Source organism: Tripterygium wilfordii, chromosome 22, assembly GCF_013401445.1.
Source record: "Tripterygium wilfordii isolate XIE 37 chromosome 22, ASM1340144v1, whole genome shotgun sequence".
NCBI lineage: Eukaryota > Viridiplantae > Streptophyta > Magnoliopsida > Celastrales > Celastraceae > Tripterygium > Tripterygium wilfordii.
In genome coordinates this window covers 4,880,348-4,905,864 of record NC_052253.1, presented here as the reverse complement: position 1 = coordinate 4,905,864, position 25,517 = coordinate 4,880,348, and the positions used below count along the sequence as shown (strand labels likewise).

The 25,517-nt window shown below is 37.7% G+C and overlaps 5 protein-coding genes across 6 annotated transcripts; 4 read left to right on the top strand and 1 right to left on the bottom strand.

Moving 5' to 3' along the window:
* Positions 1-2,788: 2,788 nt before the first annotated feature.
* On the top strand, positions 2,789-8,437 carry LOC119991351 (serine/threonine-protein kinase Nek2-like). Its single transcript, XM_038837713.1, has 15 exons — positions 2,789-2,854; positions 3,632-3,779; positions 3,929-3,995; positions 4,212-4,277; positions 4,529-4,575; positions 4,680-4,725; positions 4,839-4,919; positions 5,008-5,050; positions 5,157-5,206; positions 5,292-5,373; positions 5,476-5,525; positions 5,945-6,018; positions 6,256-6,307; positions 6,536-6,970; positions 7,473-8,437. Exons 2-15 carry the CDS (start codon positions 3,694-3,696, stop codon positions 8,106-8,108), a joined length of 1,815 nt encoding a protein of 604 aa, XP_038693641.1. The 5' UTR covers positions 2,789-2,854; positions 3,632-3,693; the 3' UTR covers positions 8,109-8,437.
* Positions 8,438-8,811: 374 nt separating this feature from the next.
* Positions 8,812-10,585, top strand: LOC119990743. Its single transcript, XM_038836821.1, has 2 exons — positions 8,812-9,215; positions 9,439-10,585. The coding sequence occupies exons 1-2, from the start codon at positions 8,925-8,927 to the stop codon at positions 10,468-10,470; spliced, it is 1,323 nt and encodes a 440-aa protein (XP_038692749.1). The 5' UTR covers positions 8,812-8,924; the 3' UTR covers positions 10,471-10,585.
* A 127-nt stretch (positions 10,586-10,712) lies between these two features.
* Positions 10,713-12,921, bottom strand: LOC119990745 (protein LIFEGUARD 2-like). Its single transcript, XM_038836823.1, has 4 exons — positions 12,562-12,921; positions 12,353-12,466; positions 11,196-11,353; positions 10,713-11,090 (listed from the first exon to the last, which is right to left on the bottom strand). The coding sequence occupies exons 1-4, from the start codon at positions 12,809-12,811 to the stop codon at positions 10,884-10,886; spliced, it is 729 nt and encodes a 242-aa protein (XP_038692751.1). The 5' UTR covers positions 12,812-12,921; the 3' UTR covers positions 10,713-10,883.
* Positions 12,922-15,193: 2,272 nt separating this feature from the next.
* Positions 15,194-20,328, top strand: LOC119990741 (ETO1-like protein 1). Its single transcript, XM_038836819.1, has 5 exons — positions 15,194-16,166; positions 16,262-17,974; positions 18,340-18,631; positions 18,854-19,163; positions 19,904-20,328. Exons 1-5 carry the CDS (start codon positions 16,036-16,038, stop codon positions 20,122-20,124), a joined length of 2,667 nt encoding a protein of 888 aa, XP_038692747.1. The 5' UTR covers positions 15,194-16,035; the 3' UTR covers positions 20,125-20,328.
* A 2,192-nt stretch (positions 20,329-22,520) lies between these two features.
* LOC119990744 (heat stress transcription factor A-7a-like) lies at positions 22,521-25,210 on the top strand. 2 transcript variants are annotated; one of them, XR_005466081.1, is made up of 3 exons: positions 22,522-23,403; positions 23,579-24,642; positions 24,735-25,210. XR_005466081.1 is itself a non-coding variant. In XM_038836822.1 (2 exons), the coding sequence occupies exons 1-2, from the start codon at positions 23,035-23,037 to the stop codon at positions 24,404-24,406; spliced, it is 1,131 nt and encodes a 376-aa protein (XP_038692750.1). In that variant the 5' UTR covers positions 22,521-23,034; the 3' UTR covers positions 24,407-25,193. The 2 variants fall into 2 exon arrangements, 1 of the variants encoding a protein (XP_038692750.1); XM_038836822.1 differs by having other exon boundaries at positions 22,521-23,403; positions 23,645-25,193.
* Positions 25,211-25,517: the final 307 nt, after the last annotated feature.

The window sequence follows — 25,517 nt, the reverse complement described above, 5'->3', positions numbered from 1 at the left end:
GGAGCTCAAAGAAACAAGAGTACCGCATTTTAGCCCCCAAATGATTGAATTATTACCAAATTCTCCACTTCATTTTTTTTTAATTATAGAGAAGGGATTGAGGAGGCTCGAACTCGAAATCTCTATGATACTACATACATGAGTGTTATTCGAACTACTCGAGGTTCTCTCTACTTGATTTTGGGGTATTGACAGATTAAAAAAAGATAGAAAATATAATCCAAATATATTGTATAATCAAATTTAAATAATGTATGATGGTATAATTTCATATTTTAGACTGACTTTCTAAATACAAGTAGTTGACTGTTGTTGCCCTAAAAGAAAAGGTAATTGATTGTTGTTTGATCTTCCAAGTATGGATGTCAAAAATACATGTACACAATGGATATTCGTATGACCCGTCCAAATCAGACAGGTACACCCCATTAGTTAATGGGTCGGGGATGGGTACAAATATTTTTATGAAAAAAATAATGGCTACAAAGATGGATTTGTCGAAAATCAAACTGCCATGTACTCACATTCGTATATGTTATTAATTATATATATTATTTATAATACTCATAGTTTACTTATTAACTTATATTAGTTTCATTCGTATATATTAATCATGTTTTGTTTTTATAAATTATTGATTTTGCCATAAGTTCCCAAAATTACAGTTCACAAGATTTTCACAATTACTAGAATTCTTATAGTTACAGTTGACGGAGGCGAGTAAAAATGTCGCATCAACCGATATGGAGACATGCGTAGATATCCCCACCTCGTTGACATCCTACTTACAAGCGATACGTTTGAAACAAAGGAAGAGAAACAACATCATAAAATTAATCTAAAACTACTCGTGGACCCTTGCAATGCATTAGATTGTTATATAAATTTCCCACACACGCGAGTATATATTGATGGCAACTTACCTGGCAAACAATTAAAGACCGGTGTTGGCAAGCCAGGCTCGCCTCACCAGTTTTAATTTATAGTATAGATAACTTCTAAACCACTCAGTTTGAACATGCACTTAACTTGCAAATAAAAAAAACACTTGGCTCTATCCAGTTTACATATATAATGAAGCTTATTTTGCTTAAATACTGATTTATTGGGTATGTATGAATCATTAATTGTATTCGATTGGCTGGATCCTATCTTCTTAATTTTGCTATCAAGGCTTCTTAATTTTACTATCAAGGCATCCAATCCGAATCCATTAATGCAAAGTTTGTGCTAATATGATATGGAAATAAAAAATTGTAGAACTTGTTCTATTTGGAGATGATTCTTACCAATCCCATTAAATTAACATCAAAGATTATCACAATCTCTGTCTTTCCTTAAATTCAGTCTCAATCAATCTATTAACTATCTTCTACGGATAACTTATTTTATTTGTTTTATTCTCCCAATTGGAAATCCTTAAAATATTGTTCACCTTTGTTGCCTTCTCTAAAGTAACCAAAGTATTATTTGCTCAATTGCTAACTTTACGACTCGGTCGAAGCTCATACGGAAAGAGGTTTGGAAGTGGGACAAGCTCACGAAACCAAGATTCCATGAGAAAGTATCTCAATTGATTGATTCGAACTCTCGACCTCCAGTATCAAATGACCGAAATCCAAAGTTAGATGTATTGGCCTTAATTCAAATAGAGTCACTTTTTTCAACAAAAAAAAAAAAGAGAAACAGCGTCGAGAAGAGCAAAGAACAATATCATAACTTCTGTGTACGCAGGTATGAGTTTTAACGGTCAAAATTTGGACCTATGTGAGTTGTCCAAAAAATAAGTTTATATTGTGTCGTTCTCAGTACCAAAAAAACAATACATTAGCCTCTTTTTTTTTTATCAATTTGAGTAAAATATTAATTAATTAATTTTAGTTTATTTTTGATAATTTATTTGTTTTGCTTAAAATCTTAAAAAGTCATCGAAAGGGCAAGACTAAATAGTGCTAAGTAGGAGCCGGTCTAGCCAGCATGCAAGAGCTAACACGGTCCTGGATGAGAGTTCTTGTAGTAAAAGTTATTATAGTTTTAATCACAGACGTTCAATATATAGAAATGGGAAAAGAGATATCTTACTCAAAAGTCATAAGAAGGGGGAAGAAAGTTCTCTGCATGGTAATGTTTGGGTGGTCAAGCTTATGCCAAACAATAACCTCTCGTGCAAATGATGCCCGAAGAGCAGCAACTTTGGCAGCAGTTGCAATGCGATCCTCCCGCACTCCAATATTTTGTTATCAGTTTTCACTACATATAATCATCCAGATGAGAGTGAAGAACATATGTGGGCTTAATTCTAGCCCATTATTATGTCCAAACCCCATCACTACTTCGTGGGCCGACAAACTAGTCCAGTGGGCTTGTGTTTTCCACTTGTTATTTCAAATCTAGCATTATATGAGTTATAAGGATGCATGAATCCAAGAAAACAAGACCATTGACCATTGACTTCATCAATAATACAAGTAGTAGTTGATTCTCATTAATAGTTTTATTTGATTGTGGGAAATCGTTTTGTCGGTCCATTAAACAACACGTATCCAGAATTCCAGAGATTAAAGCGATGTCGTTTGTCAATGAAATGGCAATTTTCCTAGCCACTCTAATGTGTGTACCGGCTTTCGCTTTCAGTCTGTGCCCGGCAATCCAAGGAATCGATCAAACGTCGTAAATGAAAAAGACATTTCAACCCCCCTACCCTCACCATATTAGGCCCATCACAAGGCCCACTGGGCCCACCCGCACGCACAATTTTGAAATTTTTAGGAGTCTGCTCACCGTCACATTACGCTTCATTTCTAAGCCTACTGTAATCCTTCCCTCCTCCGTCGTCTGAATTCAAAATTTTCAGGTACTCTCCTCCTCTTCCTTCTTATTCTTCTTGTTTCTGGATTCCTTCTAAGGTTACTGTCTTGCTTTTTGTTTAGATAAATATATTACTGTTTGACGTTTGTTCTTGTTAGGATGCGTGGAAAAAGCTGTAGGTTTTTTATTTACTTTTTCCTGCTTGTAATTTGTACCTAATTTATGATTGTAGCTGAGGGTTAATCGGTTCATGCTACTTGTAGTAGCAGAGGTTAATTTGTTCTTTTTGTTCCGCAAGTGGTGCCTTTATCTTGAATTGGTTGGATAGTGATTGGGTTGTTTTTGTGTTCTTTACATGTAGAAAAAGCTGAAAACTTGATGTATGTAGGATTTTATATGTTTTTTTTTATACGTGTGTTTGAACCTTTCAAATTCAAACTGAAGCTAATGGTCTTGGTCCTTCTTGATTTGCATATTTGAATATAGTTATGTGGCTGATTTTTGTAGGCGATTTTGCTTTTCAATGACATTGTTTGTAGCTAGTGTTATATGGGGTTTATGATGACAGCGGTTTATAACAGCCCGGGTAGAAGGGTTAAACAACGCAGGTGCTTGAAGAGTATCCACCCTTGGGTCATCATGTGGGCACTAAATCATTTTCCATTTTGAGTTTGTTTGCCTAAATTAATCCACTATGTACTCTTCGTTTGTATGGTTATGGAGATGTGTGTAAATTATTTTAGTTGTTAGCTCCACGTTTTTCTTTTGTTTTTCTCTTCCTCTTTGTAAGGGAGTAATTCATAGCTTTTGATATCATTTTCAGAGTTACTGTTGGTATAGCCATATTGGAAATCCTAAATTCTGTTGAGGGAGGTAGCTCATTTAATGGAGCAGTATGAAATTCTGGAGCAGATTGGGAAGGGTTCATTTGGTTCTGCCTTGCTTGTGAGACATAAACATGAAAAGAAGAAGTGAGAGCAGTTCCACCTTTCCATGTTGCATTTTTTGCCTTTTTCATGTTGGAGAATTGTTCACTTTTACAATTAAGCATTGTAAAATTATGTGATTGGTGCTTACCATCTGCATATGTTAACTGATGAATTGGTCTCTTTACTTTTAGGTATGTTTTGAAAAAAAATCGTCTTGCTCGGCAAACGGATAGGACCCGCAGATTGGCCCACCTGGAGGTCAGTGTTTCGCGTGTCATTCTTCTCATGCATGATGGCAATTAGAACTTCGAAATGTTTGGCACTTAGTTGGCATTTTTCAAGTTTTGATATAAATGTGTGCCAAAACATTTTATTTGTATGCGCTCACGTCTTGCTACTCTCAATGTACTGCTAAGACTAATGATCTTTTCAAATTTCAGCTACTTACTTTTGTCTAAGTTCTTTGTTCTGCAGAGGGAGCTTATTTCAAAAGTACATAATCCATTTATAGTGGAGTACAAAGAGTCCTGGGTAGAAAAGGTATGTGAAATTCTCTTACTCCGTCGCCATTTTGTTGTCTCATGATTTTACGATGCTTTCTTCAAGTTTCAATGAACGCTGGCTTCATATGGTTAGAGAATTTTAATTGTGGGATGCAAATATTTTCCATTTTTTGATTGTTATTGCCCTGTCAAACCCTAAATCATATTCATTTTGGTCTTCAGTATTACGAGGACCCTCTTATGTCTTATAAAATGGCATGAATGAAAATTTCATGGCTTTGTTCTCAGGGTTGCTATGTGTGCATTGTCATACGATACTGTGAAGGAGGAGACATGTAAATTTTTTGTCTGAATTATTATTTGTGAAATGTTATCAAATATTTTGGACATCAATTGTCCTTGCTGTCCTGCAGTTTTTTCACAATTTTCTGATATACAGGGCAGCAGCTATTAAAAGAGCCAATGGAATTCATTTTCCTGAAGAGGTTGTTACTTCTGCTAAAAAGCGTTGGATTGCTGATGTTAAGTTTTTACTTAGCCATCTTAAAAACTTGCACTACTATGGTTGTCTTATTCTGTTAATTGAATGTATGAGCAGAAACTTCGTGAGTGGCTAGTTCAACTCTTGATGGCACTTGACTACTTGCACAAAAACCATATTCTTCATCGGGATGTCAAGGTCTGCCTCGTTAGGGGATTTGACTAATGTAAATTAAGTACCTTCTTGCAAGTCATTTTTTCACTAATGGTTTTCCAAATTTTCTCAGTGTTCAAATATATTTTTGACAAAAGATCAAGACATACGGCTAGGTAATCGTTCCCTGAACAAATGCTAATGTACCTCAGTGGCTTAGTCTAATCATTTAATATGGCTTAGTTCTTGTAGTCTGTTATATGGATACTTTTCCTGTGGCAGGTGATTTTGGTCTGGCCAAAATGCTCACTTCCGATTATCTAGCTTCCTCTGTAAGCAATATAGCTGTCATATGGTTACTCTTCAATATGGTTCTATATATGCTTGGTCAAGTTACACTCTACGCTCCATATACAGGTTGTTGGAACTCCAAGTTATATGTGTCCCGAGCTTCTTGCTGATATACCATATGGTTCCAAGTCAGATATTTGGTCTTTAGGTAAACTATTTATTCTGTTGTAATTTCCCTAGCTTAGTCTGGATTCACATATTTTCTCCTTTTTTTTACGTACAGCTGATGCCATGGATTTTACTTTTCCAGGATGCTGCTTATATGAAATGGCTGCTCACGCGCCTGCATTTAAAGCCTTTGTAAGTTTCTCATTGTGTATTAGTTTCTTTATTTCTTATCTGGTTGCCAATTCTATTTTGTTGACATCTTCCAAAGAATTGGGAAACCAATTACCATTAGACAATTATTGTCCCTTGGTTGTTGATAATCCATCATTGGAGTTGGAACTCATAAATAATAAGAATGTTGTCATCGTCTATGGTAACTTTCATCATCAATTCGTGTAACATTCTTGTGGTGTGAAGAGTTCAAATGAAGTTTGGAGTTATTAGGGTCAACAAAGACTGCTTCAAGACTTTGATTTAATGTTTATGACCATATGTCTACTTGTCTAGCCGTATGTGGCGTATATTGGCTTCAATCCCTCTTAAATTGTGCTCCTATCTTCTTGGCAGATGGATTAATAGTTATTTGCTGTTTCTCTATTATTTCTCATCAGGATATACGGGCACTGATTAACAAAATAAATAAGTCTATTGTGGCTCCTCTTCCATCCATGTACTCTGGTGCATTGTGAGTCCACTCCTCTCACAACTTATAAATATAATTTCACTTCTATCATTTGAAGTCAGTGAATAGAATCTTGATATTTGCAATTGGAGGTGATGATATCTTTGCTACTATTATCTCATTTATACCAGCTCTTTGGCTTTCATGTTTGCAAGTTCCAAGTTGTTTTGCAATTTGTTGATTTGTATATGTATCTTGTCAATAATGTTGGCCTTCATTTTTTTTCTCCTATTAATCCAGTCGAGGACTTGTTAAAAGCATGTTGCGGAAAAATCCTGAACGTAGACCGAGCGTATGTCGTTTTTTCACCCATTTCCATTTAATTTAACCATTGTTTCTATTATAAAAATGAGTTGAGAATTGCTATATAAATTATGTGAAGCATGGGAACGGCTACTTTTATCAGTGGTTCTGATAAATTTAAATGTCGAACCTACTTGACCAGATTGAACACTCTCTCTGGTTTCACGATATTTTCATATCATTATGCTCCAAATTGAAGCAAAATCTATTTTGCTAGGCTGCGGAGTTGTTAGGCCATCCTCACCTTCAAACTTATGTGCTTAAGATTCATCTAAAGTTGAATAGCCCTAGAAGAAATTCTTATCCAGCTGAATGGACCGATTGTAACTACATCACGAAAACTAAAATCTTTGAGGCAGAAGGTAATCCCATCTTTTATAAGAGGGACAAAAGGCATTCATTCAGCAATGACCGGACTTTGAATCCAAGTATATCGGGAACTGAAGAGGACTCCTTGTGTTCCACACAAAGAGGGCTTGAATCTCCAAGTTACTTGAATCAGAAGTTTGCGGGATTATCTGTTGGCTTAGTACATGACGAGATTGGTACTGAAAAGCCAAATGCTAAAAAATTTCCAAGCGTTGCAAGAACCCCAAAATGTACACCAGTAAAATTTTCTACAACTCCAAGGAGGGTGGGCACGCCATCAAAGGTATCCTGTAATGGTTCACAACTTAATCTGGTATTTATATTTGCTATTAAGCACATGAATTTTGTTCAACTAAATGATAGTGATCTCTGTTGATTGGTTATTGGGAGTTGAGATTGATGGTTATCATCCTCATCATGACCTGAATACCTCTTTCTCTTTGTCTGAGATTTTCTATTCTGGAGATTTTTGAGTCCAGTAGTATATTTATTTTCGACTTGGCTTGTAAGTAGAGGTTTAGTACCTATACAGCTATACTGATCTATTCATACAAGTTTCTTGAATTTTGGCTTCTTTTAGCATGATCAAATGGGTAGGAGTCATATGGATGTTATTTGTTATTTGAATGGTGCATGTATACGAGAATGGTGGTTACGATAGAGAGGTTATCTATCATGCCTTTGGTTGGTTTGCAAAGAGTCATTGCATTTTCACGTAAACTTCTCACTGTTCCATAATCTAGAGGTGCAGTGGCTAATTACTGTTTACATTATCCCGTTTGCAGTTTCCAGAGTCACATACTCCTGCAAGCAGATCTTCCAACCTGACACGAAGGGTGTCTCTTCCATTTCCTTCAAGAACTGCAGCCTTAGGCACCCCATATAAATCCAACGCTGGCCTACTTCGCTCAACGGAGTCATCAGATATCTCTGTCAATGCCCCACAAATTGACAAGATTGCTGAATTCCCTTGGGTCTCTTCAGAAATCCCCCTTCATCCCATCAGTGGAATATCATCAACATCTGTGCACTGTTCTTCCACACCTGCTAATGCTGACCGCAGCATCACAAAGGACAAATGCACAATCAAGATTCTTGACAGAGCTGTTAGCAGGTCAAACTTTACTGATGCTGGTCATGGAGTAGCAAGAAATGGAAGTGAATACTCAGAGCATAATCCAACTGCAGTTGTTTCAAGTCATTCATCATCTGATTCACGACTGCGGCGGTTCGATACCTCATCTCACCAGCAACGTGCGGAAGCACTAGAAGGTTTGCTTGAATTCAGTGCGGTTCTCTTACAAGAAGAAAGATTTGAAGAGCTAGGGGTGTTGCTAAAGCCATTTGGTCCCGAGAAAGTTTCTCCTAGGGAAACTGCTATTTGGTTGGCCAAGAGCTTTAAGCAAACTGCTTGTAGCTGACAACAACAATGCCTCATTGTTGTCCCAAATTGTAAGAAGTGGTCATAAAGGCTAATGGTATTTGGATTCTATTGTCATTCACACTAGAAACCAGGTTTCTTCATTTAATGTCAATGATGATTTTGCTGGCTAATCAGTCCTCTGTAGAGTGTAGCTTCATATTGGTGGAGATTGTGATGGACTGTAGTTGATTAGAACCAGTAAGTATTGATGTATTAGGAAGAAAATGCCAAAACATGTTTTCTTTGATAATGGCATGTGCTTGGTTTAACTTTCAAGAGATTCAATGTTTATCTGCGTGATCACCATGTGAGGCTTAATTCTTCTTATGGGTTATTGCCTATTTTGGAAAATCTTTCTAGAACAAAATCATATGGGCTCTGAATTTTGTACTGGGTTCGATTTTCATTTGGAGTGATATTCTTGTGGTAATATACTAAGTTTTGTTGGTTAAACTTTCGTTAGGTAGAAAACTTCAGTTGAGCGGATAGTTTACGCTCATATCAGATATTAACTATGTATAATATTTGGAGTTATGGATTTAACTTTTCTATTTTCACCCATGAAACAACGAGGAGCGATATTTGTATACTTGTGTGTTTCAGAGGCTTTTTTGTACAGGTTTTTTTTTTCCTGGTGTTCAGGGTTTAGGCCCAATAAATGCTAAGCCCACTATCTTTTTGCTTAAGCTTTGGCCCAAGAAGAGAGCTCATTGTGGAGGGCTGCAAGGCTCAAAACCTCCGCGTCGGAAACGCGAACTGGTGGATCTCTGAGTCAGTGGACGACGGGAATCGAAGGGGAGTGAGAGTGAGGGAGATGGAGATGGAAGAAACTGAAACCGAAGCCGAAATCCTAGAACTTTATGAGCTCCGGTATTCAGATTTGATGCTGTTAGCTGCAACTTCTGTAACGTCTTCTACACCGCCGGAGGAGCTGGAGAGGGTGGAAGCAATGAGGCGCACCATGATGGAAACCCTAGGCCATGGAGGCCCCGGTCTTCTGTCTGTAACTGGCTTCCCTAGTGCCTCTCGTCTTCGCAGGAAGCTCCTCCCACTGGCTCGCAAGCTCGCGCTTCTAGACTTCGAAGACCGCAAACGTATTCTCAAGGTAATATTTAATTTTGACCTCCTCTGAATTGGTCTTCTTCCTCCATTGAAATGATTCTATGCGAAGCACCGTTTGTTTCCTGAGAATTTTTCTTCTTTCTTCTTCCAATTTTATGTTGTTAATTGGAATCTTAGTTCATTTTCTCGGTATCCAATCACTGAATAAACATTTATTTCATCGAAGACACACAATGTTTCATAGTTGTAACGATTACAAATTTCAGAAGCATAACTTGGGGAGCGACGTTCCTTTGAAGAATCCGGACAGAAAGGTGTCTTCTTTTGCAATGCAGCTTAGATACGCTGAACCTCTCGAATCAACTCAAAGTAAACCCGCTAAAGAAGCAGATCCGTGTTTGAGGCCAGTACATGATCGTTTGGATATTGTGGACAATTTGAGAGAACATCAAGATGATGATGACTTTAGAAATCTTGGTGACACTTTTATGGAGCTTGGGTCTTGTTTTATGGAGCTGGGGCTTTGCATTGCTAGAGCATGTGATAAGGCCATTGGTGGGCATGAACTCGAGAAGAGCCTGCTGGATTCAGGGACGGCAAAGGGCCGCCTTATACATTATCATTCAATTCTAGATAGCATTAATTTAAAACAAGCTGACAGAAGAAGAAGAAGAGGATCCACCAAAAAACAGGTTAATCGTAGAAGGGACAATGGTGACGAACACTCTGAAGTTAGGGATTGTGATATTCAATCTAATCTATGGCAGCAGTGGCATCACGACTACGGTATTTTCACTGTCTTGACAGATCCCATGTTTCTTCTACATGAGGAGAATAAATTTTCAATGGCTTGTGATCGAGAGTGTTCTTCCCCAAGTGGGCATACATATTTGCAAATTTTTAATCCTGCCAAGAATAATGTTCTCATGGTGAAGACTTCTCCCGGGAGTTTTATCATCCAAGTTGGAGAATCAGCTGATATCATATCGAAAGGGAAGCTTCGTTCGACCCTTCATTGCGTATGCCAACCATCAAAGTTGGAGAATGTGAGTAGAGAAACTTTTGTAGTGTTCCTCCAGCCTGCGTGGAGCAAAACTTTCTTCATCTCAGATTATCCTATTGAACACTGTCAATTAGAAGGAGACCATCCTGATAAGGACGACCTTTTAGCACAAGAAATTTCTAAAATGATTCCATCACTTACTTCTCGGTTGAAAGATGGGATGACATTCGCTGAATTCTCGCGTGAAACTACCAAGCAGTACTATGGTGGCACGGGTTTACAATCCAACAGATAGTGGTTTCTTGGGATTCTGGTGGCATATTTGGGTAAAGCTTCAACTGAAATTTGTTTCCAGAACATGGGTTCATATTTTTCTTGAGTAAATATCAAATATGTTCATATTCTGTTTAGTCAGTTTTTGTGTTAATTGTTTCTTTTTCTTTTGCCTTGGGAATAATATGGAAGATCCTTAATTAATATTTGAAATGGAATATTGTGAGCGGGATAGGGCTCTTTTGGTGCTACGAATTCCGTTCATTCTCGACCAAAAGAATTATTTCCCAGCAACAGAACTTTGTTTACATGACATTTTACACAATTGTCGTACAAAAAAGAAGAAGAAAATATGGCATTCATGTTCACTGTGAACTACTTGTTGAGTAGAAGACAAAGGAGCAAAACCAAAGAAAGAGGAGCATAGCAACAATCTCAAGCATCAGCAGCTCTGAAGATCGTAAGCAGGGAAAGGAAAAGATTGATGATATCCAGATACAATGATATCGCAGCCCAAATGTATTCATCATATGTATAGCGCTTGATCAAGTTGTCTGTGTCATAGATGATGTATCCACAGAATATAATCGATGCTAAGCCCCCGTATATCATAATGGACAACCTTCCCAATGGGAAGAGAATCTGCAGCCATAAATGATAAAAGAAACCAACATCAGAACAGACGGGACCATAATGATAATTGAAAGTATAAAAAAAAAGAAGTTTGAAAACAGGAATTACACCAACCTGTATGAAAGCAAAAACCATAAGAACCAAAAGAGAACCAAACAAGAAGGGGCCGAGGAAGTTAAAATCATAGCCTCTCTTTGCTGCCCAGAATGTGTACAGGGTGAGACCAACGACAACAACTGTCGTTAAGATTACTGATTCCAAAATGACCTTTCCTGTAGCCAACAGAAACAGAATCCAAAATTTTACACCATAGACACACTCCATCAGACAGGAAAGTAATGAAAAATCAAATTTGATGACCATTTTCAGCCCTGCTACTAATTTTAACCACCTCAATCCAATCTGGTTTAACTATCTAGATGCCAAAAGTAAAATGGCAAGAGAAGAAAAATATCATTTCTACAATACAAATGCCAACTGCATAAGACCAACACAATCCACCGAGCTTCCTGATGTACAAAGAACATAAACGATTAGAAGAAATGTTATGAATGTTTTTATTTGTTTCTTCCTGGACCGTCTCACCTAATTAAGCCAAGCGATGTGCGTTTATAAGATCAAGCCCCCCTCTCATATTCTAGAGGCCTTTCCCCTTGGGGCCCAAGTACCATTAAGTGAGACGGTCCAGGAAGAAACAAAGTTGAATGAGCCCGATGTATACACAGGTCCCAGCATGAGAAACATTGTTCCAAGTGAGAAAACAATAACTCAATAGTCAACCAAAGTAACATGACTCTTTTGCTAAAATCACCAACTTTTAGGTGTTCACTTTCAACTTTCAACTTCCTCTTAAACTTACTTCTTTATGAAGTATCAAACTGAGCTCTAAAGTTAAAATGGTCGTCCCAATCAGAAACTCTTGAAGCTTGTAAAAACCTCTAGAGACAAAAAGATAATACAAATGAACGAATGATTATTGCTTTCATTTCCAAGTAAGACTAACAGTAACCAATTTTAGCACCCAATCGTGCAAATCCAGAACCTAGAATCTTCTTCACACTACCACCATTGTAAGAATTTCAGTTCCAGATCCTATATTCCTCCAAGAAAAATTAACAAGATCTTCATACAAGTTGCCAATTCTAAGTACCCAATAAGACTACAAAACCTCCACTAGTAATCAAAATAATGACAGACAATAAAAGAACACAATAAGGGTACATTAAGTAAACAGATAAACAACAAAACAAGTAAGAACAATTATAACTCACCACTGGTAAAAGCACAAGTCAAACCAACAGCAAATGCCAGCGAAATCGTGAAAATCCCGAGTAGGAAGTAATTAACCGGATGTTTCTGGTGATAATAGTACAATGGACATAACGCTGCACCAAACCCACATACGAATTTAAGCCCGCAATAACCAGTAAACAAAACAAACCAAAAAAAAAAAAGAGGAAGAAGAAGAACCGAAACTTACTAATGAAAGGCGTGATGATAAGGACTATGTAAAGCGCCAAACCGGGTCCAGTAGTAGCAAAGAAGACCGAAATCGGCCGGACGGAGACGACGACGGCGGCGACTGCAATCGTGACGAGTAATTGGATCGTCAAGATCGAGTATATTTTCCTGATAAACGACCATCGGAGCTCGGGCCTTTCAAGCATCATCGGGTACAAAGGCCTTTCTCCGATCTCCACATCATTTTTCCGGTACGCGTGGTTCCACATCTTCGTAACAAAGAATCGCGAGATGGAAATCGAGAGGTTTAGCCGATGACAAGTAGCGGTTGAGTTTGTTTTGAGTTTCCAGTTGGAGAGGGAACGCCGTAGAAGGAATGGTTGGAGGGGTAATAAAGGGATTTAAGAAACTTCAAGAGGCCATCCGCAATTACACGTGGACGAGTCAGTCGATTGACACGTTTCAGGAAATGTTCCAGACGTATCGGGTTTGATGGCATTTGCGTGCCTTCGTTGTGAAGGCAGATTCGGTGGAAAATACCAGAGACAAAAAGTTATCTCCCAAGTCTCAAATGCGGTTGTATTAAGACATTTCACAGTTTATAAATGTTTTTTTTTTTCCAATGGAGAACACACTAACAATTAAGGCAACAGTACTGATCCAAATTAAGGGAAATTATTCATTACAATCAATTATTAACAAGCTTTCCAAATTAATGAATTCCAAAATTGTCTTTGGTCTTGGTGACGTATCAAGTGATAGGACTAACAGCAGATGTTGTCATTGGTTCTGCTAAGAATATGCCGTCATCGTTTCTGCTGAAAATGGATTGTATAGTGCGTGAGCTAAAAGGGGGCCCCGGGTGTGTTCAGTGGGGGTGTTAAAAAATCGAATCAATTGATTGATTAGTTATTTTCAAACAAAAAAATTTACTAGAACATATTGATATCCTACTGAAATAACCACCGATAACCGATCGATGAGTGTTCGAGGGACATTTCCAACGCTCAAGTCAATATACTATCAACTAGGAAGTGCTTGATACTCGGAGTGTTCTCTTTAAAGTAGAAAGTAAAAATACAAGGTTAATAAACGTTTAAATATGAGAGTTGAAAAGTTCTAATTTTGATAGGAATATCCATATTCTTAGACGGATTTGTAGGAGGGTGAATTTCATCATAATATCTTTCCTAAGCGGAATTGGTCTCCTTCTGGACTTTAGTTTTTCTGGATGTTTGATCACTCGGTCTTACGAGGTAAAGATGCTTGACATCATACCAAAAGGATCCGAGATGATCTCTACTCAGTTATTGTGTCTTATGTGGGCTCCACTAGTAGCTTCTTCTCGACTAGACACCTCGGCTCCACCTTAGTCGGCGCCTGAGATGGCTTCTCGATTAATAGATTAATTCGATATTGTATGCCAACGTGTCAAGATGATAGTGGAGGGTATATCATCACAAACAATATACATTTTTTTTTTTGCCTTTAATTGACATTCAAACGATATACATATTTTTTAGGAGAAAATTTATCTACATACCATCATCAATATACTAAGTTTACACCACTTTTTCAATATGATAAGTTTACACAAAAAAGTTATAAGTTTACACTCAATTTTATAGTGAAAAGACCAAATTACCCTTTTTATACACAATATCACAAATATTTGTGTTAAGTTTACACACATTTGCAAGCTCTTCAACCTTGGACCCTCTCCGCTACCTTCCTCTAACTCCCTTCACGCATTCAAGATTAGAAAAATCAAGTCTTGCTTGGCAAAAGTAAGTTTTATATCACTACGCTGCATAGATTTTAAAGAAATTAAATTATTCCTCAACCCTCGTCATATTATTTGAAAGTGCAGCTTCAAAGTTCTTCAAAGTCGATCTCCAGGTATCAAAGCAACTAGTATTGAACAACTTCACTTACAACAAGATATCCTAATATATGGTGTTCTATCCCTTTTCTCTCTCTAGACCCTAGGTAAGACTCGTAGCCATAAGAACAAATACAGTCCAGATGGAAGACGTGGTGACAATTTGGATAAAACGCAGCTTATCATAGTCTTCAAACTCGCTCAGGCAAATCGCGCATTCCATTAATTCACCACCAATTTTCACGTTTTTGACATCGGAGTAGATGAGGATCGGGAATGTCTCAATGATGTCATCATCCTCTATAACGTTTGTTGGAGTGAAAATTAGGTTTTTTTGGGAATGGTGTAAACTTAGTAATCAACAATAAAATAATAAAAAATATTTCTTTCAAATATTGATGTTAAAGGTTTATATGTCATTGCACACTAGTATATTTTTAGAAACTACAAATTTTTAAAAAATGATGTAGACTTAGTATATTGATGGTGTGTAGATAAAATTTCCCCTTTTGCTTTACATGAGTCAGGGTTACGGCTGTTAAGTTGTAAAAAGCCCACAAATCAAAAATGGTCTTACAAATGGACATGGTGTGGCTAAATGGGCCGTGGAGATCCATTGAAGTATTGAACGGACCGCTTTCCCTCAAAAAAAAAAGTTTTCTTGCAATAAAACTTGCCTCTTAATAAAAAAAAAGAAAAAAAAGACCAACAATTGACTGTAGCTTTGAACGAGGTAAATGCAGAATCTCCATTTCCTTTATTTGGATTTGTTCAGCTTTTGGACTTTACCAAAAACAGTGCACTCTCTCTTCCTGGTCTCCAATGGAAGGAAATCCAGAAAGAGAAGGAAAAAACTTTACTTTTTACCAAACAAAAGATGACAAAAAAGCAATGAAAAATGGAATTCTGAAAAATTTCACACTTCCGATTCCATTCCTTCACTTTGATCTCATGCCTCTGCGCTTTGCTTCTGCTCGTATTCTGTGATTTAGCCTCTATTCGGATTCAAAGCCACAGCTGAACTGGGTCTGCCTCTCTCACTCTCGCTCTCTCAATTGGGTCAGTTTGAATGTTGGTTTAGTTGCCCTTTTGGTAGGAAATTACGTAAACAGTTGGTGGGTGTTTGGTATTTTTCGGTTTTATTGCTTTTGTGGTACTTCCTGTGAAATAGGTTTAAAGAAATCTGATTCTTCATTTCTGAAAATAGGGAAGAACAGGCATAGTTCGGATTGTCTTTGATTGAACTAGTGAGTGGGAACAAGCCCAAAAATTTTTTCTTGGCTGTCCTTTGTATGTGTGTATTTTTACTGCTGTCTATAACTTATTGAGTGGAACAATTTTGTTGTCATCTTGGTTGCTCACTAGTTTGTTTGTCTGGCAGCTTTTCTTATTTAAAATTATTATTACAGAGTTTTGTTTTGTTGTTTTATGGATTGGGACTTGGAAGATCTTTTAGCCAGGGCTAGTAATTTTGTGCTCATGGGGACCTATCAACTTTTGTGTTTTTCCTTTCTGTTCCCAAATTTTGTTCTATTTTGAGTTCTAAGATAGAGGACAGACCCGCATCTGGCTGTTGTGGCGATCTGGGAATTGTTTCATCTCTTATGCCCCATGAGGACTTTATTTCTTTCTGAGTCCTCTAAAGAATCACAGCTCAGTGCTTTTAATCCACAGTCCTGGCTCCAAGTTGAAAGAGAGAATCTTTGGAAAGAATCATCGCACTCCTCTTCTTCTTCATCCATGCAAGTCTTCTCCTTTTTGTTTGGGTTCAATAGCTAACTTTGTTTATCCCTAATGGGATTGAAACATTTTTTTGTTTCCTTTATTGTCGTTGCAGAGAATCACTTATCAAGGTCCCTGATCCACCTGTGCAACCAGTCTTTAAGCCTATAGATTATGTTGATATTTTAGCTCAAATTCATGAAGAACTTGAGTCATGTTCTTCACTGGAGAGGTCAAATCTTTATTTGTTGCAATTTCAAGTGTTCAAGGGTCTTGGGGAAGTTAAACTGATGCAGAGAAGCCTCCGGTTAGCTTGGCAGAAGGCTAGCACTGTACATGAGAAGCTTATATTTGGGGCATGGTTAAAGTATGAGAAGCAAAGGGAAGAGCTCATTGCTGACTTGCTGGCTACTTGTGGGAAATGTGCCCAAGAGTTTGGGCCGGTAGATATTACTTCCCTACTTCTTGTTGATATAAGTAAGGGTAACCATGAGAATGCTTTGATGGAGGAGAGTCCAATGTCAAGAAATGTGCTTTTTAAAATTGGGAATGAAAAAGTGGTTTGCGATAGGAGGAGAATTGCTTGCCTTTCAGCCCCTTTTCATGCCATGCTTTATGGATGTTTTTCAGAATCACTTTGTGATGATATAGATTTGTCTGAGAACAACATTTCTGCTTCAGGCTTCAGAGCAATAAGCGAGTTCAGCATGACTGGTAGTTTGAGTGATGCCCATCCGACTCTTTTTATGGAAATATTGGTATTTGCGAATAAGTTCTGTTGTGAGAGGCTAAAGGATGCATGTGATAGGAAACTCGCTTCTTTAGTTTCCTCTAGAGAAGATGCTGTTGAAATCATGGAATATGCTATTGAAGAGAATGCTCCTGTCCTTTCTGCATCATGTTTGCAAGTTTTTTTGCATGAACTGCCTGATTGTTTGAATGATGATCGAGTGGTGGAGATATTTAGCCATGCTAATCGACTACAAAGATCAGTAATGGTTGACGTAGCATCATTTTCACTGTATTGTTTATTAAGTGAAGTAGCTATGAACCTTGATCCCGAGTCTGATAAAACAGCTTGTTTCTTGGAACGGTTGGTGGAGTCAGCTGAAACTAACCAGCAGAGGATACTGGCTTTTCATCAATTGGGATGTGTAAGGCTCTTGAGGAAAGAGTACGATGAAGCAGAAAGATTATTTGAGGCTGCTTTAACTGCAGGACATACATATTCTGTCGCAGGCTTGGCTAGACTGGGTTACATTAAGGGTCAAAAACTTTGGGCTTATGAGAAGCTCAGCTCTGTTATTTTAACTGTAAACCCTCTAGGGTGGATGTTCCAAGAGAGGTCCTTATATTGCGAAGGAGACAAAAAATGGGAAGACCTCGGGAAAGCTACTGAGTTAGACCCCACTCTTACTTACCCCTACATGTATCGTGCTGCTTCTTTAATGAGAAACCAAAATGTTCAAGCTGCACTGGCAGAAATCAACCGGGTCCTCGGGTTTAAACTTGCATTAGAATGCTTGGAGCTACGGTTTTGTTTCTATTTATATCTTGAGGACTACCAAGCAGCCCTCTGTGATGTTCAGGCAATTCTGACACTCTCACCAAACTATAGGATGTTTGAGGGGCGTGTGGCAGCATCCCAACTTCGTTCTCTTGTGCGTGAGCATGTTGAGCATTGGACAACGGCTGATTGTTGGATGCAATTGTATGACAGATGGTCTTCAGTTGATGACATTGGTTCTCTCTCAGTGATCTATCAGATGCTTGAGTCTGATGCAGCAAAAGGAGTTCTATACTTCCGACAGTCTTTACTTCTTCTTAGGTATGTTCTGGAATTTGAAATTCCTTTAATGTCGTGTTGCATTGTCCTGGATTTAAAAGTTCAAACTTGACCTGTTTTTTAGATCTGCATAATTCAATCTTTACTCTGAGTGTTTCTTAGTCAAACAAATGTAACTCAATTTTATTACATGCAATTCATTATGTGTGCCTTGTTGAAATCGGTTTCAAACACCCATTTTAAACAATAGTATTTTTTTTAAAAAAAATCTTCCTAACATTCAAACATCCATTTTAAATTTAAGTTCTCCATTTCCCACTTTCTTAATCTTGACTCTGGAACCTTATACTCTTTCTTGTATATATTTAACTCAATGCCGTGGAATAACTCACAGCTTTCTTAAACAGGTTGAACTGTCCTGAGGCAGCAATGCGAAGTTTACAATTAGCACGGGAACATGAATATAGTGAACATGAGCGTTTGGTTTATGAGGGATGGATCCTGTATGATACAGGCCATTGCGAAGAAGGGCTAAAGAAAGCGGAGGAATCTATCAAAATTACGAGATCCTTTGAGGCTTTCTTTCTTAAAGCTTATGCACTGGCTGACTCTAGCCAGGATCCATCTTGTTCTTCAACTGTTGTTTCACTGCTTGAAGATGCCTTGAAGTGCCCCTCTGACAGACTGCGCAAAGGTCAGGTATGATTGCATCACTCCCCTGGATAAATCTATTTTTTTCCCCTCCGTTTTTCCACTTCATGGTGTAAGGGAGGCTGAATGATCTTGATGAATAAATCTGTGTGGATTATGCTTTCCCTAAATTCTGTTTGTCCGATGATGTTTCATGCTTTGCCTAATAAATAAAAAAGTTAAGCAGCCTCAACATATCCTAATTGGTTGAGTTGAATTCCTGTGAGCCAGGCACTTAACAACCTTGGAAGTGTCTACGTTGATTGTGGAAAGTTGGACTTGGCTGCCAATTGCTACATCAGCGCCCTTAATATCAGGCACACACGGGCACACCAGGGCCTTGCTCGGGTTCATTTCCTAAGGAACAATAAGGCCGCTGCATATGAAGAAATGACCAAACTGATTGACAAGGCACGAAACAATGCATCAGCTTACGAGAAGAGGTCTGAGTACTGTGATCGTAAACTCACGAAGGCAGATTTGGCAATGGTCACTCGATTAGATCCACTACGTGTATATCCTTACAGATATCGAGCTGCAGGTCAGATTATCTTTCGCTCTCTCCAATTCAATTTATTAACCATTCACACAATCTAGGCTATTGAACTTCTACACATTGGTGAATGTGGTCACTGGTCAATGACTATATAGATAAAAGTTAAACTCCAGACGACAATGATAGCATAGTTGTTCATGATGATGATGCTGTTGTACTTGATAAATAACTTTGTTAACTCCCGTTTTCCGCTTTGCAAATCATGTGTATGGAATTGGGATCCTCGTGCCCTTGTGTAAAGTCATTTAGGGATATGAAAATTTTCTTTGAAGTTAGTGATCACAGTTTCCTTTAGCTCCCAGGGTTGGTCTCAAATCTCTGAAGTGGAGGAAGGAGTAAACCCTGTATCCGTTTTCGTGATTTTTCATGCATATTGTACGTAGAAGTGGATCGAATTCCTCCCACAATAGCCATTCCTATCTGGAGTTTTTCCATATGTGCCAGTTGATGCAGAGAAATATTCACTCGGATTCTGCAGATTGTCCCAATTGGGAACTCTGTTTTTGGTTACTCGAACTATTTCACCAGTTACCGCCTAAGTAATGGATTCGAAACTGCATTCTTGATCTACGCTGGCAAAATAAGTGCTCATGTGTGGATTTCCAGTTTTGTTGATGCAGAATGTTGGCCAGTTTTGATGATGTGGTGTCACGGAAAACCCGGGTTAACATAGAAAATATCCAGTAAAGCTGACCATATTACATTATTGTTTTGTTGTGTTGCAGTGTTAATGGACAGTCACAAGGAGAAGGAAGCGATCGCAGAACTATCGAGGGCAATTGCATTTAAAGCAGACCTCCATCTCCTACACTTGCGAGCAGCTTTCCATGAGCACATAGGGGATGTCATGGGTGCCTTGAGAGCCTGTAGAGCTGCTCTTTCTGTTGATCCAAACCATCAAGAAATGTTGGAACTTCATAGCCGTGTAAACAGCCATGAACCCTAAATCCAGTAAACAAAATTAAATGAAATAGAAAAGGGAAAAAAGAAAGAAACCCTTAATGGTAATATTATCATTCATCCTCCTTGTATGATAATCCTCCTCCCCTTTGATTTTTGGAATTTATGGTTTCACAATTTCTGAAACCCTGGCATCTTCGAACTTCAGCGTTCTTGAATATTTAAGATGCAGCTTCTATTATTCTCGTTAGTCACAATATTCCGTGCAGTTATTCCACATGTTGAGATGAATGCACATGACATAATCTATGTGAAATGTGAATCCCACATAATCCATGTGAAATTATATGCGTTTATCTCGGTATTTGAGATAGTTGGGACATAGAAATTGTGTGCCTCTATCTCGGTATGTATATGGATTGTGCCCACAGATTAGAACTCTGCTTGGCTAGTGCTTCTTGGTGATTTTTATGCAAACCATTACAACATGCAATAAGTTTAATGGCTTGCTAGCTTAGGCTTGTAGTGTTAGGGCACTTGCAACGGTAAAGTATTATTGCGTCAACAAATATGTTGTCTTTTGTTGATGTGGTTGTATTGTAAAATGTGTTTTGTTTACGTGGTTGTATTGGGATAAATGTTTTGCTGATGTGGATGTATTGGTATTTGATGTTTTGGTATAATATGGAGAAATGGAATGTTGTTGGCCTTCATGTTGAGTGGGAAGAGAAATTATATAGAAATTTGTGTTTTGCTTATGTGGTTGTATTGAATGATGTGTTTTGCTGACGTGATTGTATTAAAATACTTTTATGACTTGACTTTTTGTGTAATAGAGGTGCGATCGGGCCAACATTTTTGTTGGCCCAACAAATACTAAACCATTGCAGTTGCCCTTAGGTATTAATTCTAGTGTTGGCCCAACAAATACTAAACCATTGCAGTTGCCCTTAGTATTAATTCTAGCATTTACTGTAGAAGCTTAGGCTTTTAGTGTTCTCATCTGATGAGAACATTCGGGAACGTTGTAGAAGCTTTACAAAATATGTATATGGTTTATTTAATTGGCAACTTGCATTTATTTAATAGGCAACTTGCAGATATTTGTGCCTTTTAAAAGGAATAAATTATTTAAAAAATAACCAATAAAAAAATATATGGTAACCTTACCACTAAGGATGGTGGAGTCCCAAGTCTCAATTTCAACGCTTATAAAATATTTTCTATTAGATAAGGAGTGTTGTTGCACAAAACCTATTTCTAAGTAATTGTACCATGAATCTATTATTCTATTATATTTATATGAAGAAGAAATCAGGTAAATATAACAAAGGTAATTCCTATTTATACAAATGATACTTCAAATTTTGAACGAATTTAAAGAAATCAACGATACTTCTTTATCTTTTGAGTTGTTCTATCGAATTAATTGCTCAAGACATCTGGTGGAGTCGTTAAGAAGAATGGAACAATCTAAGTATTCCGAGTTTACACAGGATAATAATAACTTGTCATAATAAAAATAAAAATAAAAAACCTTTTGTATAAATTATAAAATAAGCCAACTTGTCATTTCAAAAAAGAAAAGAAAGCCAACTTGCATGCGCGTCATACTAGGCACATGTTGACCAATCAATTGCACGCCTGTTGGGCAATGTAGTCGCCACATGGCAGTCTACTTACACGTTTCGAAATGCTATTGGGCCTTAATAAGATTAAAGTTTGTCAGTTTGGATAAAAGAAATTAAAGAATAAATAAATAAATATTATTTATGCCTGCAGGTTCTGTACACATCCTTTGAATGTTCTTTCCAATAAAATCAAACTCTTGTTGGAGGCATGGAAATCTTCAACAGATATTTGCTTCTTAATCTGTCCAACTTTGGAGGTTATTTGATCTTTAATTTTGGGGTTTATTTGTGCTACTGGCAATAACGCAAATAAACCTTGAAGGTGATATGTTGATAGTATGATATATGCTACTGGGTGTAGCCCTATCATACAAAAAATCACCAGCTCAGATGATTAAGTTACTCATCTTAATCTCTTAACGTATGTGCGTGAGATATCACATGTTCTAACACCCACCAAGGCATGAATTAGTGTTATTTCCGCACAGAGTTTTGGCGCATGACTTAATCGGCTCATGTGTTTCATGGGTATTACATGTGACTTAAGAATTTACCATTGGAGTGGAGTCCACATAGCCTATGTGGTGTGTTCTCTCGGAGAAAAAAATAGCACATATCACAGTTGGTATGGGAAAATAAACATGTTATTTGCATAACAAAAATTTTATACTGTATTAACAAGGAAAAAACTCAACTGACTAATGATTTGAAATGACGTCAGACAATAATAATTAGGTCAATTCATCCATCAATCAATTAGAATATTTCTAAAAATAGAAAATGGAAGCCATAGCCAACTGTTTTCCGAATATTCTAAGCCATTATTGGACCCACACCACACCATCAGTCATCACCATACCATCCCTTCCCTTGGAAGTTCCAGAACTTTCCATTGGGAGTTTGGGACCACCATACACAGTCGCACTTGCTAACCAAAGAAAGTTCTTAAATTAGAATTCTAGAACTTTCGAAATTTATTTAAACCCTTTCACTACCATTTCTTTAATCTTCGTGGCCTCATAAAGTGTTTGTGTATAAATTTCTTGTGAAGAGAAAATATCTTCGCCCCTTCATTCTCTGTTCTCTCTGAGCTTCTTCTTGAGGTATGGTTGCAGGATCACCACATCTTCTCTTCGAGTAAAGGGAAGCTGCATTCGAAGTCACAGTTTCCAATCAAAATCTTTTTGGGTTTCTCAACTAATTATCCCTTGACACTACAGTTGATTGATTTTGATTCAGACGTCTAATTCTCTGTTCTTCTCTGGGTTTGGCATAGTTTTTGAATTCAGAATTTCACTCGGGATCAAAAATTTTCTGGGTTTCTTATGTACTGTCCCGTGACTATATTACAATTGAATCAGGATTTCCTGTTCAATTTTCAAGCAATGGAACAAGTTAATCAAGTGAAGGAAGAATACCCAGGATCAAGCTCCTCCCAATCCGGCGATTATTCGGTGACGGTGCCTCTGCCTCTGCCTCAGCCAATGGAGGGCTTACATGACACGGGCCCACCGCCATTTCTGACAAAAACTTATGACATGGTCGATGACCCTAGTCTCGATCACACAGTCTCTTGGAGCAGAGAAGGTAGCAGTTTTGTTGTGTGGGATCCTCACTCCTTCTCTACTCATCTTCTTCCCAGATTCTTTAAGCATAATAACTTCTCAAGCTTTGTAAGGCAACTCAACACATATGTAAGTATTCCTCTCATATATCATCGTCTGATCATTACGTCCTGTACTACTCCTGTTATAGGAGTTGTTTTGATGTTCTTGGTCAATTGTTTCCATTTGGGTATCATTCTTGTTGTGAATTTTTCTAAATCATTGAAACTCATCATAAAGAAATGGTTCTCTCTCTTATTTCTAGATCTTTTCTCTTCCGATATCCACGAAAGTGTATGTCTCTAAGAAGAGTAAAGTCTGGTTGTTGCAGGGATTTAGAAAGATTGATCCTGATAAATGGGAATTTGCCAATGAAGGGTTTTTGAGAGGCCAAAGGCATCTTCTGAGGAATCTAAGGAGAAGAAAAACATCTTCTAATAATCCACTCTCTCCACAGCAACTTCTGGGTCCTTGTCTTGAGGTTGGGGGTTTTGGAATCGATGGAGAAGTGGATCGATTGAAGCGAGACAAACGGGTTTTATTGATGGAACTAGTGAAGCTCAGGCAGCAACAGCAGAGTACAAGGGCATATGTTCGAGCCATGGAGGACAGACTACAAAAGACAGAAGCGAAACAGCGACAAATGATGACTTTCTTGGCAAGAGCAATGCAGAATCCAGGTTTTATTCATCAATTAGTCCAAAACAAAGAGAAACATAAAGAGCTTGAAGAAGCTATGACTAAGAAGAGAAGAAGGCCAATTGATCAAGGACCCAGTCATCAAAGGACAAACCCCATCAAGCCCGAGCCTGTAGAGTTTGGAGATTATGGTTTTGAGGTGTCTGAATTGGAAGCACTTGCATTGGAAATGCAAGGATATGGAAGGGCAAGAAAGGATCAGGAGGAAGAATATGAAGAAGAGTTGGAGCCACTGGAGACTAGTGGAGATTATAGGGAACTTGATCAAGGGTTTTGGGAGGAATTATTGAGTGGAGAATTGGATAATATTCCGGGACCTGAGGAAGGTGAAGATGAAGATGATATCAATGTCTTGTCTGCTCGATTAGGCGATCTGGGTTCGAGTCCAAGATAGATGAATCAGGATCTTCATTCAATGGAGAATTGGACATCCAAAGGAAGGCAAAGATGAAGAAGATCAATGGCGGTTAACACAATTAGGCCATTGATAGGGAAATGATATGTGTTTTGGTGTTTCTAACCCTGTACTTCAATTTCCATGTTCAGTATTATCCCACTGTGTAACATCTCTCGTTGTTTTTTTCTCATCTGTTTTAGGTTGCAGAACTACTACTTGGACAAGATCTTTTGGTACTATATTCTCCACTAATTTTATTTTCCCCCTACATTGCATGAGATCCACCATTCTTTGTGTGAATTTTGAACGAATGTAGATTGTTCAGATCATGTTCGAATTGGATCCTAAAGCTACATGGTCGTGATCAATCATTATATGGATCCTAAAGCTTACAACCATTGAAGGGGGGTAATGTAGCTTACTGTATAAACCACAAAAAGCTATTCACTGTACTGATTATGATTATGTTGATGTTCTTCAGCTAGAGACAGTAGCAGAAAAGGGATGGTAATGTATCTTCCTTGTCCATTTATGCTCCTGCTCAACGAAATTATGTTATGTGCAATTGCAATTTGGCTTGTTTGTGTGAATCAAAGTGCAGGCTGCAGCTTGCAGATATTGCATTTGGTACTTCTTCTAGCGCTTTTTTTTTTCTCAATAGATGTATGGGGGATTGGTTCTTCCATATGAACTTTTCTTTATTTTTCTCTTTCAGGAAATTGTATTCAGTCTGCAATGATGTAATATTATATTTAGAATACATAAGATATATAATATTGAATATGTATCAATTGTTGTTCATTTGAGTCAGTTGTTCTTTTTGGGCCGGTTTACGGTTTCTAGGATTTCCTGTTTCCATGGGTATTTCCTTTTTAAGTATTTATTTTCTATAAGGAGTGTTTTAGGGTATGAGTGTTTGACTAGAGAATTGTCTCACATTTAAAGGTTTATAACTTATTATTACTTTTGATAATTTAATAAAATCCGAGAGTTTCTATTTTTGTACTTTCATTTAATCCTCGGAGGATTGAATTAGTGGAAACTGTTTCGTTTTCATGAATTTCACATTTGTTTAACCACTCTCTGCATCACATGGATTTTAAGAAAT

Coding starts and splice junctions, on each gene's coding strand:
- LOC119990743 (XM_038836821.1), top strand. CDS start 8,925: ATGGAGATGGAAGAAACTGAAACCGAAGCCGAAATCCTAGAACTTTAT. Junction 9,216..9,438: donor ACCGCAAACGTATTCTCAAG/GTAATATTTAAT, acceptor TACAAATTTCAG/AAGCATAACTTGGGGAGCGA.
- LOC119991351 (XM_038837713.1), top strand. CDS start 3,694: ATGGAGCAGTATGAAATTCTGGAGCAGATTGGGAAGGGTTCATTTGGT. Junction 4,920..5,007: donor TTCTTCATCGGGATGTCAAG/GTCTGCCTCGTT, acceptor AAATTTTCTCAG/TGTTCAAATATATTTTTGAC. Junction 5,526..5,944: donor CGCCTGCATTTAAAGCCTTT/GTAAGTTTCTCA, acceptor ATTTCTCATCAG/GATATACGGGCACTGATTAA.
- LOC119990745 (XM_038836823.1), bottom strand. CDS start 12,811: ATGTGGAACCACGCGTACCGGAAAAATGATGTGGAGATCGGAGAAAGG. Junction 11,354..12,352: donor GACTTGTGCTTTTACCAGTG/GTGAGTTATAAT, acceptor TGTTGGCTACAG/GAAAGGTCATTTTGGAATCA. Junction 11,091..11,195: donor TGGTTTTTGCTTTCATACAG/GTTGGTGTAATT, acceptor TTATGGCTGCAG/ATTCTCTTCCCATTGGGAAG.
- LOC119990741 (XM_038836819.1), top strand. CDS start 16,036: ATGAGGACTTTATTTCTTTCTGAGTCCTCTAAAGAATCACAGCTCAGT. Junction 17,975..18,339: donor CAGTCTTTACTTCTTCTTAG/GTATGTTCTGGA, acceptor TTTCTTAAACAG/GTTGAACTGTCCTGAGGCAG. Junction 18,632..18,853: donor ACAGACTGCGCAAAGGTCAG/GTATGATTGCAT, acceptor CCTGTGAGCCAG/GCACTTAACAACCTTGGAAG.
- LOC119990744 (XM_038836822.1), top strand. CDS start 23,035: ATGTACTGTCCCGTGACTATATTACAATTGAATCAGGATTTCCTGTTC. Junction 23,404..23,644: donor TAAGGCAACTCAACACATAT/GTAAGTATTCCT, acceptor TGGTTGTTGCAG/GGATTTAGAAAGATTGATCC.